This window comes from Globicephala melas, chromosome 3, assembly GCF_963455315.2.
Source record: "Globicephala melas chromosome 3, mGloMel1.2, whole genome shotgun sequence".
Lineage (NCBI taxonomy): Eukaryota > Metazoa > Chordata > Mammalia > Artiodactyla > Delphinidae > Globicephala > Globicephala melas.
In genome coordinates this window covers 117,066,299-117,087,814 of record NC_083316.1, presented here as the reverse complement: position 1 = coordinate 117,087,814, position 21,516 = coordinate 117,066,299, and the positions used below count along the sequence as shown (strand labels likewise).

Sequence of the window (21,516 nt, the reverse complement as noted above, 5' to 3'; positions counted from 1 at the left end):
ACACTGATGTGTATAAAACTGATGACTAATAAGAACCTGCAGTATAAAAAACAAACAAACAAAAAAACAACTAATACTAAACTTTCTTTGGGTTATTTGTATGGAAATATGTTAATATAAATGTTTCAGACATCACATGAAATTTCTAAAAAGCTTATATGTTCTGGTATAATGTTATAAGTCATAATTCTAGTTATTACTTTAAAATGTATATCTCAGAAATAACTAAATTTCCTTGTTGATTGCATTATTATGAACTTTCATCAAATCTTTAATCATGGTTATTTTTAAGTTTTTTGTCTTTTACAGACAGTTCTGGGTGTACTCTGATGCTTTCGCAAAAATGTTCCTATAAAAGGGTTTCACCTTCAAGGTATTTATGGAAAAGACTCTGACAAGTACAGATTTCTGGTAACTGACTGTACTGCTGAACTGAATGAATAAGCATTTTCAGAACTCTAATGGAAAACTGATGAATTCATAAAAGTGCTAGTAAAAGATCAAGATGAAAAAGGATTAATTACATGGGACTGAGTGAACTGATGAGGATGATTATAATTTTAGTGACTTTCTGTTTGAATTAAAAAAAATCCCCCCCACCAAAAAAAAATCCTAGGTCAAGTGAGTGGAAACTTGGTGAGATGCAAAACTCTTATACCATTAGCAAGTATCTAGGGTAAGAAAGAAGAAAGGAGGGTAACTAAAGAGTAATAAATTCAATAAGCTTGGTTCTTATGTACCAAGGAAAGGGGAGTGGAGGAAGGAAAAGGGGTTTAAAATAAAGTACAGAATCTTTATTCCACTAAATTTACTTTGTATGAGAGTACAAAATAGAACTTGGGTGTCAGTAGGAAAGAGAAAAATAAAATGTTCAGAAGATTTGTAATGACAGACATCATTGTAGTAGACAAAAAAGAAAAAGGGATAAAATATTTACCTCAATTCAAACTTTTCCATAAATGTTCTAAACTCATGTCAGATATTTATAAATTCTTTATCCATTTCTAGAGGAATATAATTACATCTAGAACAACTACAGCTTCTTATGTACAATACCCAGAACTCAATACAAAATTATCAGGCTTATAAAGAAAGAGAATCATGAGAAAAAAATGAATAAATAGACACACAGATGATCCAATTATTACAATGATATGACGGATCACAAATAAACTGTGATTAAGGTATTGAAATAAATACATAATAAATAATTTCACCAGAAAATTGTAATCTATTTTTAAACGGAAATTACAATCCTAAAGCTTAAAAAAATCATAATTGAAGTTTAGATTCAGTTGATGATTTAATAATAAGAAAAGAATTTTGCTGAAGTATAAGATTGGTCTGAATAAAATATGCAGCATATAATAGAGACCAAAAGTGATGTTTAAAAAATAGAGAGGGCAGAGTAGATATAAGAGATATGGTGAAAATATTTTTTAACATCTTTATTGTGGTATAATTACTTTAAGGTGAAAGGATTTAACACACATATTCCTTGAGTTACAGAAGAGAAAGAGAGAAAAGCATGAGGCAGAAGGAATATTCGAAGACAGATTGCTGGAATTTTCCTATACTGATGAAAGACATCAAGCCACATATTCAAGAAGCTTTAAAAACTGCAAACGAGGGCTTCCCTGGTGGTATTGTGGTTGAGAGTCTGCCTGCCAATGCAGGGGACACGGGTTCGAGCCCTGGTCTGGGAGGATCCCACATGCCACGGAGCAACTGGGCCCGTGAGCCACAACTACTGAGCCTGCGCGTCTGGAGCCTGTGCTCCGCAACAAGAGAGGCTACGATAGTGAGAGGCCCGCGCACCGTGATGAGGAGTGGCCCCCGCTTGCCACAACTGGAGAAAGCCCTCACGCAGAAATGAAGACCCAACACAGCCAAAATTAAATAAATAAATTTAGAAAAAAAAACTGCAAACAAGATAAAACCAAAGAAAACTAAAATTGAGCATATAATAAAGCCATTGAAAATCAAAAACAAAGAAAAATTTTACAAAGCAGCTAGAGGGGGATAAAAAAGATTACACTACCTGAACAATAAACTTGACAGCCATCTTCTCAAAATACTATGGAATGTCATCTGAAAGCACTGGAGGGAAAAATAACTTACAACACAGAACTTAATATTCAGCAAAACTATTCTTCAAAAGTGTTGGCAAAATAAGCATATTTCTCATATTCCATAGATTAAATAATTCTTTACCACCACTAAAAGAAATATTAAAGAATTTATTCATAAGGAAAGATATCCCAGAAAGAAACAAGAAAAAGTAACTTTAGGGACTTCCCTGATGGCACAGTTGTTAAGAATCCACCTGCCAATACAGGGGACATGGGTTCAAGACCTGGTCCGGGAAGATCCCACATGCCGTGGAGCAACTAAGCCCATGCGTCACAACTACTGAAGCCCGGACACATAGAGCCTGCGCTCCACAACAAGAGAAGCCACCGCAATGAAAAGCCCGCGCAACATAACGAACTGTAGCCCCTGCTGGCCACAACTAGAGAAAGCCTGCCTGCAGCAACGATGACCCAACACAGCCAAAAATTAATTAATTAATTAATTTTTTAAAAAAGTAACTGTATAAAACAACAATAATAATGTAATCTGTTCCTAGAGTATATGTATAATTGAAAGGCATAATATTAAAAGAAAAAGTGAGAGCAAGTAAATGGAGTTATTATTCAAAGTCCTAGCATTGTCTGTAAGTGGCAAAAGTATTAGTTTAATCTATACTAAACAAGTCAATGATGCTTGTTATAGTATCCAGGAAATCAATAAAGAAATTAGTAAAAGAATGTATAACTAAAAAGATAATTCAGGAGAAAATGAAATAATTATAATATACTAATCCAAATGAAGACAAAAAAGAGGAGGAATAGAAGGGAATTTTTAATAATTTTTTAAAACCTACAGCGAACATAATTAATAATAAATTATTAATTTATTAATAATAAATAATTCATAATTATTTATAATAATTAATAATAAAATATGAACTTTCATTTAGAGTTCATAAATAGACAAGAATGTCCACTATTACCAGTTCGGTTTAACAGAGTACTAGTGGTCCTACCCAATCCCATAAAGCATACTAAAGATATAAAAGATATAAGGATTGGAAAGGAAAAAATACAACTCTCAATATTTTCTGATAGAATGATTGTCTATATCAAAAAATACAAAGCACCTACAGACAAATTATTAGAATTAATAAATTATCTTAGCAAGTTAGCTGAATAACACGTCAATAGAAAAATACAAAATATTTTCATACGTATCATTAGTAAACAGAGAAAAGATTTTTAGCTTAAAGTTGATATTTATAATGATCACAAATGACAATTATCTAAGAGTAAATCTAATGAAAGATGTATATATAGGACCTCTACACAGAAAATTATAAAATATTAAGAAACATTACAGGTTATTTAGATACATAGAGCATGCTCATGAACCGAATGACATTATTGTAAAGATGTCAACTAGTTTCACGTTTCTCAGTAGATACGATGCAGTCCAAATCAAAACCTCACCGAGTTGTTTTTATGGAATTTACATACAAATTTAAGTGGAAATGAAAGAGGCAACATGACATTAATGAAAAAAAAGTCAAATAGATTACAACAATAACAACAAAAAGACCATGGTTATATAACAGAAAAGTGTTTTATAAAACATGTGGAACTCATCTTTTTCAAGTGGTCTTGCTTCAGTTGAATATCCTTGGGGAAAATTAATCTTGACCCCTATGTCCCAACAAAGACAAAAAATTCAAAATGGATTGTATATGTAATGTGACCAATTAAACAAAAGACACCACAAGAAATTATCTTCATGGAACAGGATCAAGAAGAAAAGAATGATAAGCTGAACTTAACTAAAATAAAAAATTTCTATTCACCAAAGGACAAAAGAACGAAAAGAGAAGGCACAGTGTAGAAGAGTGCAAAATCAAGAAAGGGGTTATATACAGTATATGAAAAATTTCAAAAATCAGTAGACGAATACAACAGCATAGGAAAAATAGGTAGGAGACTTGAACAGCTACTGCACAAAATAGGATCTAAAAATGGCCAATAATAATAACACCAAAAGGTGTTCAACCTCAATTACAAATCAAGAAACATAAACACATCCAGCAAAATGGCAACAATATAAATAAACTAACAATGCCAAGTTGTGGAGATGAAGAAGAATAGGAATTCATACAGTGCTAGCATGAGTGTGAACAGGTAAAAGCATTTGGTGAAACTGATTGACATTATCAATTAAAGAAGACGATACGTACATAGGTTATGTTCCACTAATCTCGATCGTAGCTAAATAATAGAGAAAAGTGTGTACACGGACATTGAAAATGTTACAAATATATTGATGGCAGAAATATGTGAAATAGACATAAAGAGAAATAATGTAAAATTCTCAAGAGTGGAGCAAATAACTCACACCCTATTCATAAAACAAAGTACCAGAGAACATAATAAATTAAATGAACTCCAAGTACATATGGCAATATGGATTATTCCATACAATGGTGAATGATAAATATGAAGAACACACAAACACATGCACACACATAACACATTTTGTGCAATTCCATTCAGATAAAATTTAGGAAACAGGTCAAAATCATTTATAAAGTTAAAACTGTGGCTACATTTGGGAGAGAAAGAGGGGAAAGATATTTGGGAGGTGCATTTTAGTGGCTTCCGGAGTGGAGGTAATAGAAGTTTTCACTTCCAAGTAGCTGATAGAGCTATAATATTCATTCTGTGCACTTTTCAGTGTATTATGAGCAAATAACAAGAAAATGCTCTCTAAAAGCTGATTACAACTGAAAACAAGTAGGTGAAGATAGTAACCACAAAATTTATAACACTAGTTATAATATGCATTGAATAATTAAGAATAAAAACAAAACAACATGTATTGCCTTAGTGTCCTGTAATTCTAAAAGATTTTAGTTTAAAAAGGTATGTAAGAAGTAAACATTTAATTCAGAGAAATTTGGTTCTGAGAATTTTTTTAATTAAGAAGAAATTGATAGAATTAAAGAATATGAGGGACTTCCCTGGTGGCTCAGTGGTTAAGAATCCGCCTGCCAGTGCGGCAAACACGGGTTGGAGCCTTGGTCCGGGAAGATCCCACATGCCACGGAGCAGGTAAGCCCGGTTGCCACAACTACTGAGCCTGCGCTCTACAGCCCAGTTGCCACAACTACTGAGCCCGTGTGCCACAACTACTGAAGCCCGCGTGCCTAGAGCCCGGGCTCCGCAACAAGAAGGCACCGCAATGAGAAGCTCACGCACCGCAACGAAGAGTAGACCCCGATAGCCGCAACTAGAGAAAACCCGCGTGCAGAAACGAAGACCAAATGCAGCCAAAAATAAATAAATAAATTTTTTAAAATTAAAGAATATGAGACTTCAGAGTAAATAAAGGATATTTATACACTAACCTTTGAAAGAGAATCCTCAGTTGCTGGCTGCTGATCCTCTCTGTCCCCAGAGTCAGGTACACTGGGGCTGAAGGCCATGAGATCTGCTTTGGGCGGCCCCTCCCCAGAGCACACCTTCTGCCGCCTCTGCTGCGAGTAAGACCAGCTCCCCACCGCGCTGGAGCACACCAGCGTGGGCTTCCCGGGCCCGCACGCGCCCTCGCTGGGCGGCGCCGAGCACCGCAGCGCCGTGTACAGCAGCAGCGTGAGCACCAACAGGCTGGACACCGCGCAGATGGCGATGATCAGGTACACGTTCACATCCACCAGAGCGGCCTCCGCGCCAGCGGCGCCCGTCGACGCCAGCGTAGAGGCCTTGGGCGCCTGGCCGCTGTCCTCCAGCGACAGCAGCACGGTGGCCGTGGCCGTCAGCGCCGGCTCGCCGTGGTCCTTCACCAGCACCAGCAGGCGATGGCGCGGTGCGTCCGCCTCGTCCAGGGCACGCGTCGTGCTGATCTCGCCCGTGTACAGCCCCACGCGGAACGGGCTGCGCGCGCCACCCACCGCCGGCTGCAGCTCGTACGACAGCCACGCGTTGTAGCCCGAGTCCCCGTCCACCGCGCGCACCTTCGCCACCACGTGGCCCGCGCCTACTGACCGAGCCACCAGCTGGCTCAGCGCGCCCGCCCCGCCGCCCGGCCCAGGCAGCAACAGCGCGGGCGCGTTGTCGTTCTCGTCCAGCACGAACACCTGCAGCGTCACGTTGCTGCCCAGAGGCGGCACGCCCGCGTCGCGCGCGCTCACCTGGAACTGCAGCAGCTCCAGCTCCTCGTGGTCCAGCGGCTGCAGCGCGTACACCTTGCCGCTCTCCGCGTGCACCGACACGTAGCTCGACAGCGCTCGCTCGCCCACCCGCCGCTCCACCAGCGAGTAGGACACCAGCGCGTTCTCCTGCGCGTCCGCGTCCCGCGCCGACACCGTGAAGATGTGGCAGCCGGGCGGGTTGTTCTCCCTCACGAACACCGTGTACTCGGGGTGCGCGAACGCGGGCGCGTTGTCGTTCACGTCGGCCACCTCCACGGACACGCTGGCTGTGGCCGACAGGGAAGGCGAGCCCCCGTCCCTCGCGGTCACCCCCACCTCATAGTTCGCCACACTCTCGCGATCCAAGGCGCTGTCCAGCACCAGCGAATAGTAATTCTTGAAGGTGGACACCAGCCTGAAGGGAACACTGGGCGACAGGGTGCAAGTCACTTGCCCATTGACACTGGAGTCAAGGTCGGACACAGTTATCAAGGCGATGACGGTGCCCAGTGGAGCGTCTTCCCTAATTGGGAGGGACAAGGACTTGAATTCCATTACTGGGACATTATCGTTGGTGTCGCCAACTTCCACCATAACTGTACAATGGCCAGAAAGTGGGGGCTGCCCCTTATCAATGCCCTCTACAAGAATTTCATAGGATTTGCTTTCTTCAAAATCGATATATCCCTTTACCATAATTTCTCCAGTAATTGGATCTATGTAGAACTTGGATTTCACATTTGGTAAAATATCAGTTGAGAATGAATATGTAATATTCCCATTCAAGCCTTCGTCTAAATCTGAGGCGTTAAGTTTAATTACCAACGTTCCATTAGGAACATTTTCCAGTAATTTCACTTCATAGAGTGTTCTGTCGAAAGCTGGGGCGTTGTCGTTGGCGTCCAGCACTTTGACGAGTAACTGAACGGTGCCAGTTAGCTCAGGTTTGCCGCCATCAGAGGCGGTAAGCACTAAAAAAATCTCCGGGGCTTCTTCTCTGTCTAAAGGTTTCCTTAATACTAAACCAAGACGTTTTACTCGCTCTTCATAGGATGGTTTTTCCAGCGAGAAATAGTCACTGGGGCTCAGTGTGTAAGTCAGCAGAGCGTTGGCCCCGATGTCTGCATCGGAGGCGCCCTCTAGTGGAAACCGAGAGTCAAGCGGCCTGGATTCAGCCATAAACAGATTCTTTTGTGTTCCCGGGAACACAGGAGGATTGTCGTTTATGTCCTTCACCTCCACCTCCACGTAGAACACCTGCAGCGGCCGGTCCACGATCACCTCCAGGTGGATGCTGCACTCCGCGCTCCGCCCGCACAGCTCCTCCCGGTCGATCCGAGAATTCACAAACAAAATGCCATTCTGCAGGTTTACCTCCAGAAGGTCCCCGCGGCCTTTGGACGCCACCCGGAACAGACGCGGCACCAGCTCCGCCAGCTCCAGCCCCAGGTCCTGGGCGATGCGGCCCACGAAGGTGCCATGTTTGGCCTCCTCGGGGACGGAGTAGCGGACCTGGCCGCTCCCGACCTTCCAGGTTGCAAGGAACAGAAGTGAGAGCAGCAAACGCCGGTATTCCTGGCCGATTCCCCAGGAAAACTCCATCTCAAGCCCGCAGTGCTTTGTTCTCATGAAGGGGGTCTTGTTTCAAAATGAAGAGATATCTCCTGCCCGTTCAGTCCAGTCCCACTGCATCCTCCATTTTTCAGCATCTGGATGGTGGATGCAGCTTCTTTACAGTAAGAATAGGAGGGATTTTTTTCCTTTCTTTCTCGCTCTATCGGATCAATTTTATGGTACAGAGCGACATCATGTGGCTCCAAACCGTAAGTAACAGATTCTGGAAATGCATACTCTTAAGTCTTAATTATTCTTTCATCCATTCCGCCTTTGGAGAATAGAATCTCATTTTGTACTACTGGGGTACACATTTTGCACCACTGAGATACACATTTTGCACCACTGATTTATTGGGATCCTTAGTTTCACCACAGGAGCAGCTTTCACTTCAGTGGAAATACTTTTTTCATAGAAGTTTTAAGTGTTTACAGAGACCGAACTGTAGTTAACATAGCACTTTGCAAATATACAATTGGTAAAGTGTTGGTTAGGAAATTCATGACAGGTTTTGTGTGTGTGTGTGTTCCTGAGAGTGATGAAAGGTAGTTATTAATGATGACACACTCTTCATCATTGGATTTTACATTCCCGGTGTTGAAGATTTCAGAGAATTAAGCTCTAGGAAAACTCTGATCTCCAAAATAAGTCATTGAAAGAGAATATCAAAAATGTTTGAAAAAGGAAGCAAAGACCATCAGCACTTAATTGAAAGTCTTCCTTGCTGTGGACAAGGAAGCTTTAACAAGGAAGCAGGATGTTTTGGTATATAATTTGTGTTGGGAAGTATTCCAGATAATTTTATTCAATGGAACCTATTCACCTCCCATGAGCAAGATGGGTATTCTCATTTTGTCTCTTACAGTTTATAAATGCTTGCTTGTTCTCCAGGATCTAATATGTCTCAACTTGTATCCTCTCCTACAGCACTCATATATTTTAGTCAAAGTGGACAATTTCCTGCTTCCAATAACATTTTTCATGAAACAGATATACTCATTTCATTCCCTGCCTAAGTAATAGCCATCATTTCCAAACTCTTCTCAAAGCAGTTTCCCCCATTATATAACAAGTTAAAACTTCCCTGACCAACAAAGACTTTCATGATTAAGCCAATTGGGCAGGCATCTTCATTTTCTTTTATACTATAGCGTCTAGATAAAATCACTTGGGACATTTATTACATTAATTTCTCTTTTGTAGGTATTTGGGTATGTGTGTCTAATCCTCCATTTTTGAAATATAAACTTTTAAAGAGAATATTTGTGTTATAATTGTTTAATAGCTCAGAATACTTACTGAATATTTGCTGAACATTTACACTATAGAATGGTTTGGTTTTCTTCAACTGCTTAATAAAATGCATTAAATTAAGGTGGTCATGCAGCTAGTTAAGAAATATGATATCTCAGCAACCTCTATAATTTTCCAGAGATACAAAAATATTTTCCTTAGACATTGCTCTACTTAAGGTATATTTCAATTTCCATATTGAAAACCTGGATTTTAGCTTAGTTTTCATTCCAGTTCTTGGCAATCATGATCTTTGAGACATTAATAGTTCTAATGGTCAATAAAGAATTCCCAAATAATAGAGCATAATATATTTTCCTGACACACACAAAACAATATAGAAGGACATGATGGTAGCTATTTTAAAACTTTGACTTTTATGTTCATAAACCTCTTACTCCATAGTTGTCTAAGACAAAAAAAAATCAATCTAGTGAAAATAGCTCTAGGCTCCCATTCTATGAAAAGCCACACTGCCCCCCCATTTTTTCTGAACTAAAACATAAATCAAAGTAGTTTCACTGTTCCAGTACCCAAACTGCAGATTTGTGCAAAAGGATTAGTATCAAACACACTGAAAGGAAGTGAAAAGGACTCCCTGTCCATTTACTTTATTTTGCAAGTAATTAAATGCATAGATGAGGTATGCAAAAGAATAGAAAGGATATTTATTTGGGAGCTATTCACTATTTAACGGGTATAGAGACAACACATCTCTAAAGGGAAGAACTCAAAAGTCTTTAAAATGTCTTATTAGCTGAGAATCATGTTAGTCAAGAAGTTGAAGAGGAGGACTTCCCTGGTTGCACAGTGGTTAAGAATCCGCCTGCCAATTCAGGGACACGGGTTCGGGCCCTGGTCCGGGGAGCAACTAAGCCTGTGCACCACAACTACTGAGGCTGTGCTCTAGAGCCTGTGAGCCACAACTACGAAGCCCACGTGCCACAACTACTGAAGCCCGCATGTCTAGAGCACAGCGTGCTCCGCAACAAGAGAAGCCACCATAATAAGAAGCCTGCACACCGTAACAAAGAGTAGCCCCCACTCGCCGCAACTAGAGAAAGCCCGTGCGCAGCAACAAACACCCAACGCAGCCAAAAATAAATAAATTTATTTAAAAAATAAAACTATATGCCCATTTGTACTAAAAAAAAAAGAAATTGAAGAGGGGAGCTGGATTTGAAGACTGAAGTCCCACATCCTGGAAGACAAGAACTCTGGATGGCCCTATTATTCACAATAGGATGAAAATGATACCTAATAAAATAAATAGTGAACTGAGGTTGGACATGCTGTGGCTCATACTTGATGGACAGGAGGCCACAAAGGACAGTGCCAGAAAGAGGAAATGGAAGTGGAAAAAAGGAGGATTATGTATTTTATATGTTGGCCTATCCCACAATGTAATTGAGTATTAATCAGGTTTCACCAAGGAAACTTGAACAAGGAAGTAGGAAGTTGTAGTACATAACTTGTGTGAAAAAGTATTCCACACAATTAGAATGGAATACACCGGAGCAAGGTTGATATCTTCATTTTTGTCTCTAATGTTTTAGAATACTTGCCCATTCTCCAGTCACTAACATACCTAAGCTTTGGTTTCCAGTGGCAAAGAAACTTCAATGGGAGACCAACTATTTACTAGGGTAACTGACCAAATACCAAATAGGGGAATGAATGGAAAATAATTTCACTTCCAGTTATTTGGAACTTTGTACTTGCTACATGACACACATTAATAGGTTGGTATTCAGAGGAGGGTCACCAGTAATAATATTGACTTATTGAATTTTTTGGACATTAGCATCATTAATACTGCATGTAAAAGAGGTTAATAATAAATAAGTTTTGCTAATTGAATAGTTTTAAAATGAGGTATACAGTATTTTCTCTACACTGTTCAGATAGAAAATAATATTTCTTAACAAGATTAATAATATTCTTTCAAACGCAATATTTTCTAAATTATGATATACTAAAGAGAGTATTAAAATTTCACTTCCTATTGATTTCTTAATGTTTACTAATAAAAAGTAGTGAGAAACAGAAGAGAGAAAATGATACAATTCTAAAAGCAATAAATTTATTATTCTAACTTTTTTTTAACCCAATTGGAAAACTAGCAACAATACACAGTATTGCCAAATGTGAGCACAAAAATTAAAACAATCATGTTCAAGTAGAAAGAAGGAACTGAGAATACAGATAAATGGATAAGTGAGTAAAAGAGGCTCTATAGGAGACAACAGGCTTAATAATCTAATGCTTGAAACTGAATATGTAAAAGCATAATAAAAAGGAAGAGTGTCAGTGACATTTGGACTAACATCCAGTAGGAATTTCCAATAAAAAGTGTCATAAGTTACTGAAGCATTGTGCAGGTATTAGCATACCACAGTTTAAGTCAAATATTCTAATCAATTCAATTTACCCTGGAGAATATATTTTGTTTCTATCCAGATTTGTAGCAATAAAATAATTCTACAGCGACTTTTAAAAACCTGCAAGTATGGGTCTTACCATTTATTGCTGATTCGGTTCAAAGCCATTAGTCACAAGAAATTCAAACACTTTAACCACAAAACCAATACCTTGAAAACTCTATTGACAGCAACAAGACTAATTAACTATTAAAATGTTTCCAAAGGAGTAGTAACGTTGAGAATTAAAAACAAAGACAGTTTTGAAAGGATTTTTAAAAGTTACTCACCTTAGCAGGAAGATCAACCTTCACATCCGTCTGCTCTTCTCTATCCCCACTAATGGGGCCCGGTGGAAGACAGGGGCTGAAGGCCATGAGGTCTGCCTTGGGCGGCCCCTCCCCAGAGCACACCCTCTGCCGCCTCTGCTGCGAGTAAGACCAGCTCCCTACCGCGCTGGAGCACACCAGCGTGGGCTTCCCGGGCCCGCACGCGCCCTCGCTGGACGGTGCCGAGCACCGCAGCGCCGTGTACAGCAGCAGCGTGAGCACCAACAGGCTGGACACCGCGCAGATGGCGATGATCAGGTACACGTTCACATCCACTAACACCGTATCCGCACTCGCGGCGCCGGACGACGCCCGCGAAGAGGCCTTGGGCGCCTGACCGCTGTCCTCCAGCGACAGCAGCACGGTGGCCGTGGCCGTCAGCGCCGGCTCGCCGTGGTCCTTCACCAGCACCAGCAGGCGATGGCGCGGTGCGTCCGCCTCGTCCAGGGCGCGCGTCGTGCTGATCTCGCCTGTGTACAGCCCCACGCGGAACGGGCTGCGCGCGCCACCCACCGCCGGCTGCAGCTCGTACGACAGCCACGCGTTGTAGCCCGAATCCGCGTCCACCGCGCGCACCTTCGCCACCACGTGGCCCGCGCCTACTGACCGAGCCACCAGCTGGCTCAGCGCGCCCGCCCCGCCGCCCGGCCCGGGCAGCAGCAGCGCGGGCGCGTTGTCGTTCTCGTCCAGCACGAACACCTGCAGCGTCACGTTGCTGCCCAGAGGCGGCACGCCCGCGTCGCGCGCGCTCACCTGGAACTGCAGCAGCTCCAGCTCCTCGTGGTCCAGCGGCTGCAGCGCGTACACCTTGCCGCTCTCCGCGTGCACCGACACGTAGCTCGACAGCGATCGCTCGCCCACCCTCCGCTCCACCAGCGAGTAGGACACCAGCGCGTTCTCCTGCGCGTCCGCGTCCCGCGCCGACACCGTGAAGATGTGGCAGCCGGGCGGGTTGTTCTCCTTCACGAACACCGTGTACTCGGGCTGCGCGAACGCGGGCGCGTTGTCGTTGACGTCGGCCACCTCCACGGACACGCTGGCCGTTGTCGACAGGGAAGGCGAGCCCCCGTCCCTCGCGGTCACCACCACCTCATAGTTGGCCATACTCTCGCGATCCAAGGCGCTGTCCAGCACCAGCGAATAGTAATTCTTGAAGGTGGACACCAGCTTGAAGGGTACATGATGAGTCAGGGTGCAGGTCACCTGCCCGTTGGCACCGGAATCGCCGTCGGAAACGCTGATCAGAGCGATTACCGTTCCTAGTGGAGCATCTTCTAATACAGGTAAAGAGAGTGATTTGACAACCAACTCAGGTACATTATCGTTGGTGTCCAAAATTTCCACTACAACCGTGCAGTGATCTGCCATTGGGGGATTTCCTTTATCTGTTGCTTCTACCTGGATTTCATATAACTTAGTGAACTCGAAATCTATGTTACCCTTTACACTGATGTATCCATTAACAGGGTCTATGTGGAATTTCGACAAAGTATCTGCTGACATGTCTGTATTGAAAGAATACACAATGTCCTTATTTATCCCTTCATCCAAATCAGAGGCGTTAACAGTCACTACTAGGGTACCGTTTGGTGCATTTTCAAATAATCTGACTTTGTAGATCGTGCTCTCAAACTCTGGGGCATTGTCGTTTACATCTACAACGGTGATCTTCAGTTGAATAGTACCAGTGAGTACTGGTTTCCCACCATCAACTGCTGTTATAAGTAAGTGATGCTCAGGAGTGAACTCTCGATCTAAAAGTTTTTTCAGCACAAGTCCAAGGGATTTAATTTCCACATAATTTCTTTTAACATCCAAGGTAAAATATTCATTGGAGTTAAGAGTGTAGGTCAATAGCGAATTAGCTCCGATATCTGCATCTGATGCGCCCTCTAGCGGAATCCGAGAACCAGGCGGCCGGGATTCATAAATAAACAAATTTTTTACTGCCATTGGAAAAACCGGCTGGTTGTCGTTAATGTCCTGCACCTCCACCTCCACATGGAACACCTGCAGCGGCCGGTCCACGATCACCTCCAGGTGGATGCTGCACTCCACGCTCCGCCCGCACAGCTCCTCCCGGTCGATCCGAGAATTCACAAACAAAATGCCATTCTGCAGATTTACCTCCAGAAGGTCCCCGCGGCCTTTGGACGCCACCCGGAACAGGCGCGGCACCAGCTCCGCCAGCTCCAGCCCCAGGTCCTGGGCGATGCGGCCCACGAAGGTGCCGTGTTTGGCCTCCTCGGAGACAGAGTAATGGACCTGGCCGCTCCCTGCCTCCCAGAATAGGAGGTGCAGAACCGAAAGCAGTAGTCGCCAGACTCCCTGACCTTCTCTCCAGAAAAATACCATTGCAAGCGTTTTTCCAAATATTGGGTCGCTTTTGCATCGATCAAAAATTTTTAAATATTTCTAGTTCCTTATTTTTCATTTCTTAATCATTCCGTGCACGTATTTAAGAGATGGTGAGGAAAACCAGCATCTTAGTACGTAATAAATGCTGCATATCTTTTGTGGTGAAATACCTTGCGGTAGACAGCGACATCATGTGGCTAAATGTGTAAGTATTAAATAAATGTATTTACCTTTTTTTCCTTCCATTGAACTTTCCCCCATTTTTTTTCCCTGTAATTTCCTTCGAGCACTCCTCAAAGTCTTCATATTTTATCAAAATATATCCTTAGAACTTTTATGCTAATTCATGACTTTAAATTAGGCCAATCCATGGCATATAGTTAAATATAGTAAAATAGTGATTACTATTATAACAGTAGTGGACATCTTTTGGAAATATTTCCGATGTGACAAGTACTATTTCATTTGTTTTAATAGGGTTAGCCCATTAAATTCTCACAACAACCCTCTGAGGTAGGTATTAATATGATTCACTTTTTACAAACAGTGAAGTGGAAATGCATACAGGTTAAGTAACTTAAAAGTAATATTAACTGAAAAAAAAAAAAAAAGTAATATTAACTGGTGATATTGAGTAGGATCTCAATATGATTCAAGACTCATGACATTAACCACTTGGCCACAAAGTCTACATTTTACAGAAAAATCGGGTCTTTGATATTTGTAACCATCAAAACAACAGACCTTGAAAATTTTACTTCTACATTACTATGGCAATCGTTAATTTATAAAATATGTTTCTTACTTTGTAGAATGTCTACGAACCACTCCTGTGTCCTTTATCCAACAACTGCATCTTTGTTAGCTGTCTCAACTGTTTACATAAAGATGCCACAAGTCAGTCTTTTACAGTGCAGTTATTCTGTAAATTTGGTTTTTGTTGCATGAAAACACTGTGTGTTTGGATATTTGTTATATTCACATCATACCAAGGAAAAGTATATTAGTTTTTTAAATTTACACATCACTTGTACATTTCAATTTACCTGTATATCTTAACATGTTCACAATATGAAATGCTTCTGTTTTTAATAATCTCCACTCTGGATGAATTTCTGGATTCCAGTTTGTTAAAAAGTTGTTACTTGTAATAATTGGTGTTTAACCAATTATTAAAGAGAGAAAAGTAACTTTGGAATATGACTCACTCAATACATGTAAGACTAGGCAATGAAATATACTAAATGTCTCTGTAAAGTTAGTAAAAGGCATGCATTCTCTGAGCATTTGGAAGCTGAGCAAAGAAAATTCATGGGAAGAGGTTGAATTTAGAGAGGTAAGAGAATGTCCAGATTTTTGCTTATAGTCCTACTCTTTTTAAATGAAATCAAACGTGTGCTTTAAGGGAATTCCCTGGTGCTCCAGTGGTTAGGACTCCGTGCTTCCACTGCCAAGGGTGCAGCCAAAAACAAACAAACAAAAATTTGATTTAAATATTAGGAGAAAAGTTTTCATACCAGGTTTTCCATGTACTCATTGAATGCAAGACTGCATTGCAACTTACTCATATTTTATCATTCACATTTAGAATAGAATAAATTATCAATTAAATTTTAATGTATAAATAAGTGAATATTTTAAATTAACTTTCTCAAGAATATAAGTAAAGAGGTAAGTTACATTAATGATATTTGTTGATATCAAACAGATAATTTCTAATTGATTCTCTTGTACTAGTTCATGAAAAAGAAGTAAACATTTAATGGGTTTCCCTGGTGGACCAATGGTTAAGACTTCCAATGCAGGGGGTGTGGGTTTGATCCCTGGTCAGGGAGCTAAGATCCCACATGCCTCGGCACCAAGAAACCAAAAACATAAAAAACAGAAGCAATATTGTAACAAACTCAATAAAGACTTTAAAATGGTCCACATCAAGAAATCTTTTTTTAAAAAGTAAACATTTAAGAATTATTTTGGAAAAGAGTATATCTAGGAAATAATTAAGATATCAATATGCCAGTTAGTGCTTTGATGGATCTTGAAAGGTAGTAGCTAGTTTTAAAATGAGAGACAAAATTAAAAAGTTTTAAATATCATGGACTTCATATTGAGATGGCTTTCACAACTTACTGTAATACTTCACATTTCATGACATTTAAGAGTATACTATCTGCAAATTGGAATGGCACAGGGAATTTATAACAGAGTAGATTCCATAATGATTATTACGAGATGAAGTTAATACTAAAGGAATTATATGAGTTTAAAGTTGTGCTAATGTGTGGTTAAGGTATCAGTGAATAATATCTACTCTCACTTAGACATCTCTTTTGGCAACTGAATCAAGAAAATGTAAATAAGGAATAAGAAATCAAGAATTTATACAGTGATGTATTGTGACTCCTGGAGATATGGGCACACCTGGATATAATTTTAAATCTTACCATTTACCTAGAGTAGAAATGTAGTAGCCAGACTTCCAGTAGGACAGATTCCATCTGACCATTCACACTTTCTGTACACTAGTCTCAAGAAGGTGGTGAGTAGCTATAGTACTCTAGGTGGGATGACTCATCCCAAGAAAGAGCTTCAGCCATTTGTTTTTCTCTGTAAAGCCTCAGATGAACTTTTCTGATTCCCAGGAAATATGTATTCACTGTATTTTGAGGCTTATCAACTCTAAGGCACTAATATATTTCCCACAGGAACAGATTATCCTTAAATAAAGTTCAGTATTTCCCCACCAAACTCCTCAATTCCTTTAATAGCAGATCCCAGATAGAAATTGATATTCTGGCCTATCTGTGAAATGGCTAAAGCTAAGATCACTTAGTGGAAGTTATTTCATGATTCATCAATTCATCATTTGGGAGGAAATAAACCAGCAAATAAGTAACGACAAAAGAGTAGTAGAAGACAGTAATTTCACCCCAAGACATCTTCCTTTTGTTGAAAAAAAAAAGTGTTTTTAATTTCCCTTCCAAGTATAACATTTACTTATTTACTCATCAAGTTTAGTGTTTTAATTACCCAACATAGTAATTACCAATGAAAATGTAGTCATTCAATGCCAGTCTTTGCCTTTTGGAAAAACTCCCAACATCATTAGGAATATAGTTGCTGCCAGGTGAAATTAAGTGAGCTCAGTCTTGGAAAATGTTATCACGGGCATAGTGTGTGGTACCAAAGGAAGGTGGTCAATCTCTGCACAGTGGGAGGTCTGCATACATTAGTCCAGTGATATACTTTAAGCATGACTAAGCACCCCCACTAACATAAAGACTGGGTTAAAGTACTCTCCACTTGTATGAAGAAAAAGTCCCACCACCTGGCCACCCCACAATGTGACTTTAAAAACAAATTTTTTTTAATTAAACAAAATTGAGGGAGATATTTTTTCTCAATAAACTCTCTACTGTGCCTTAAAACTCTAAGGATTTTGCAAATGTGAAATCTTTTTACTACTGAAAGACATACCTAAGATTAGCAATGATTTCTAAGTGATGTCATGTGTTGTAATGAGTTATGATATATACTTTGGATGCTAGGCATTAAAAATCTGTTCAGGCTGCTTTAAAATACATGAAAAGAAAAACTAACATATTAACTGTTGAATAAACAGATAAAGATAAATGAATTCTTTTTTTTTTTTTTTCTTTTTTTTGCGGTACGCGGGTCTTTCACTGTTGTGGCCTCTCCCGTTGCGGAGCACAAGCTCCGGACGCGCAGGCTCAGCAGCCATGGCTCACGGGCCCAGCCGCTCCGTGGCATGTGGGATCTTCCCGGACCGGGGCACGAACCCGTGTCCCCTGCATCGGCAGGCGGACTCAACTACTGCGGCACCAGGGAAGCCCGATAAATGAATTCTTGATCAAAAGAATAATTTAGGAAATTCCCAACATATTCTGACAGAATGGATGGTGTAAATTGAAAATATGTATTCCATAATCATCCTCTTTAAATTTTTTCCAATTGTGATTTTTTAATTTGAGAAAAAATATTTACACGTAATGTTAAGTTTTCAAATTTTGCTGAAGTGTTTTCTCAATACTTTAATCCTATTTTTCATGGCAAGATTTAATTAAGGAAAATCCAAAATGTAAAAATAAGAAAAGCATTTAAATTCTTCTCAATGCAAGAAATTGATTTCTAATTCACACCATATATTGTACAAGATAATGATACAAAATGAAAGCAGAGCTATGAATCAAAATAATAGAATGTGTATGGCTGATTCATTTTGTTGTGCAGTGGAGGCTAACACAACGTTGTAAAACAACCGTACTCCAATGATAATTAATTTTAAAAATTAATAGAATCATAGAGAACAAAGAAAATAGAACAATTTTAGAGCCGACAGAAAAAAAAATTAAAAGACTCACCTTTCCGAACTGTTCTGATTCCGAGAGTTGTTGCCTTTCTTCTGCTGAGTCTGGACCTTGAGGTAAGCTGGGGCTGAAGGCCATGAGATCTGCCTTCGGCGGCCCCTCCCCAGAGCACACCCTCTGCCGCCTCTGCTGCGAGTAAGACCAGCTCCCCACCGCGCTGGAGCACACCAGCGTGGGCTTCCCGGGCCCGCACGCGCCCTCGCTGGACGGCGCCGAGCACCGCAGCGCCGCGTACAGCAGCAGCGTGAGCACCAACAGGCTGGACACCGCGCAGATGGCGATGATCAGGTACACGTTCACATCCACCAGAGCGGCCTCCGCGCCAGCGGCGCCCGTCGACGCCCGCGAAGAGGCCTTGGGCGCCTGACCGCTGTCCTCCAGCGACAGCAGCACGGTGGCCGTGGCCGTCAGCGCCGGCTCGCCGTGGTCCTTCACCAGCACCAGCAGGCGATGGCGCGGTGCGTCCGCCTCGTCCAGGGCGCGCGTCGTGCTGATCTCGCCTGTGTACAGCCCCACGCGGAACGGGCTGCGCGCGCCACCCGCCGCCGGCTGCAGCTCGTACGACAGCCACGCGTTGTAGCCCGAGTCCGCGTCCACCGCGCGCACCTTCGCCACCACGTGGCCCGCGCCCACCGACCGAGCCACCAGCTGGCTCAGCGCGCCCGCCCCGCCACCCGGCCCGGGCAGCAACAGCGCGGGCGCGTTGTCGTTCTCGTCCAGCACGAACACCTGCAGCGTCACGTTGCTGCCCAGAGGCGGCACGCCCGCGTCGCGCGCGCTCACCTGGAACTGCAGCAGCTCCAGCTCCTCGTGGTCCAGCGGCTGCAGCGCGTACACCTTGCCGCTCTCCGCGTGCACCGACACGTAGCTCGACAGCGATCGCTCGCCCACCCTCCGCTCCACCAGCGAGTAGGACACCAGCGCATTCTCCTGCGCGTCCGCGTCCCGAGCCGACACCGTGAAGATGTGGCAGCCGGGCGGGTTGTTCTCCTTCACCAACACCGTGTACTCGGGCTGCGCGAACGCGGGCGCGTTGTCGTTCACGTCGGCCACCTCCACGGACACGCTGGCTGTGGCCGACAGGGAAGGCGAGCCCGCGTCCCGTGCTTTTACCACCACCTCATAGTTCGTCAGGTTCTCGCGATCCAGGGCGCTGTCCAGCACCAGCGAATAGTAATTTTTGAACGTGGACACCAGTTTGAAGAAGTCATGGGGGGTCAGGGTGCAGGTCACCTGCCCGTTGGCACCGGAGTCGCGGTCAGACACCGTGATGAGGGCGATGACTGTTCCCAGCGGAGCATCCTCTCGGATGGGAAGTGAAAGAGACGTGATTGAGACTTCTGGTGTGTTATCATTGATGTCCACAAGTTTTACTGAAATTTTACAGTGCCCAGACATTGGTGGAGTCCCGTTGTCATACGCAATGACTTGAATCTCATAAGATTTCACTTCTTCATAATCTAATTGTCCCTTAGTTCTGATTTCCCCTGAGCTGGGATCTATTTTGAACTTGGTCTTTATATTGGGGGACACATCACTACTAAATGAATACACAATCTCGCTGTTTGATCCTTCATCTGCATCAGAAGAATTTAATTTAATCACCAAGGATCCCTTTGCGATGTTCTCTAACAATTGTACTTTGTAAACTGATTGGTCAAAAGTAGGTTCGTTGTCATTCACATCTAATACCTTAATAAGCAATTGAACGGTGCCTGTGAGCTCAGGTTTGCCCCTATCAGTAGCCACCAGTAACAAATTAATCTCAGCAGTTTCCTCTCTGTCCAGAGATTTCCTCAGCACAAGAGACAAAGACTGGCTTAGTTCATCATTTGTCTGTATATCTAGAAAGAAAAACTCACTGGAGCTGAGCTTGTAGGAGAGAAGAGCATTTACTCCGACATCTGCATCAAACGCCCCCTCTAGAGGAAACCGCGAGTCAAGCAGCCTCGATTCGTGAAACCGGATAGTCTTTACTGTCACTGGAAATACTGGCGGATTGTCATTAATATCCTTTATTTCCACCTCCACATGGAACACCTGCAGCGGCCGGTCCACGATCACCTCCAGGTGGATGCTGCACTCCACGCTCCGCCCGCACAGCTCCTCCCGGTCGATCCGAGAATTCACAAACAAAATGCCATTCTGCAGATTTACCTCCAGAAGGTCCCCGCGGCCTTTGGACGCCAGCCGGAACAGGCGCGGCACCAGCTCCGCCAGCTCCAGCCCCAGGTCCTGGGCGATGCGGCCCACGAAGGTGCCGTGTTTGGCCTCCTCGGGGACGGAGTAGTGGACCTGGCTGCTCCTGGCCTCCCCTGCAGCGAGGAGCAGAAGCGAGAGCAGCAGACACCCGACCTCTCCGCCCCTACTCTTAGAAGACACCATCACCAATACTCAGCGAGTTGATCAAATTAGAATATCATATTTTGCAAAATTTTAAATATTGTCCTCTAGTCTCTGCTCAAGTCCTGCTGCTTCTCTTACTGTTCTGTCTCTCTGGAGTGACAAGAGGGCCCTGGGTATTTTTCTTCCTACAGAATACACTGTAGTAGACAGCGACATCATGTGGCCAAAATGTAGGCTCTACTATTTATTCTGTAGATTTAAAATTAAACAATTGTCTAGTCTAAGTTTATTGATAGCTTTCATTTAGGGAAAATATTTATTTTAAATTCTGAAATATATCATTCCCCCCTTTAATTGTGTTAAAAACATATAACAAAATTTACCATCTCATCCACTTTTAAGTATACAATTTAGTATGTTAAGTATATTCACATTGTTGTGAAACAGATCTTGAGAACTTTCATCTTGCAAACATGAACCTATATCTATACCCATTAGAAAACAACTCCCCT

General features: G+C 42.4%; 1 protein-coding gene across 3 annotated transcripts in view; it reads right to left on the bottom strand.

The window, feature by feature from the left end:
* Nucleotides 1–21,163, bottom strand: part of LOC115849874 (protocadherin alpha-C2) — a 171,868-nt gene extending 150,705 nt beyond the window's left edge. Inside the window, exon 1 of one of the 3 annotated variants that reach the window (XM_070045205.1) lies at nucleotides 18,653–21,163. In XM_070045205.1, the coding sequence (XP_069901306.1) occupies nucleotides 18,653–21,043 (2,391 nt within the window). In that variant the 5' untranslated portion in view covers nucleotides 21,044–21,163. Of the gene's footprint in view, nucleotides 1–5,473; nucleotides 7,948–11,873; nucleotides 14,424–18,652 lie in introns of those variants that run through there. The other 2 variants (XM_060296315.2, XM_060296305.1) reach the window with 2 other exon arrangements.
* Nucleotides 21,164–21,516: the final 353 nt, after the last annotated feature.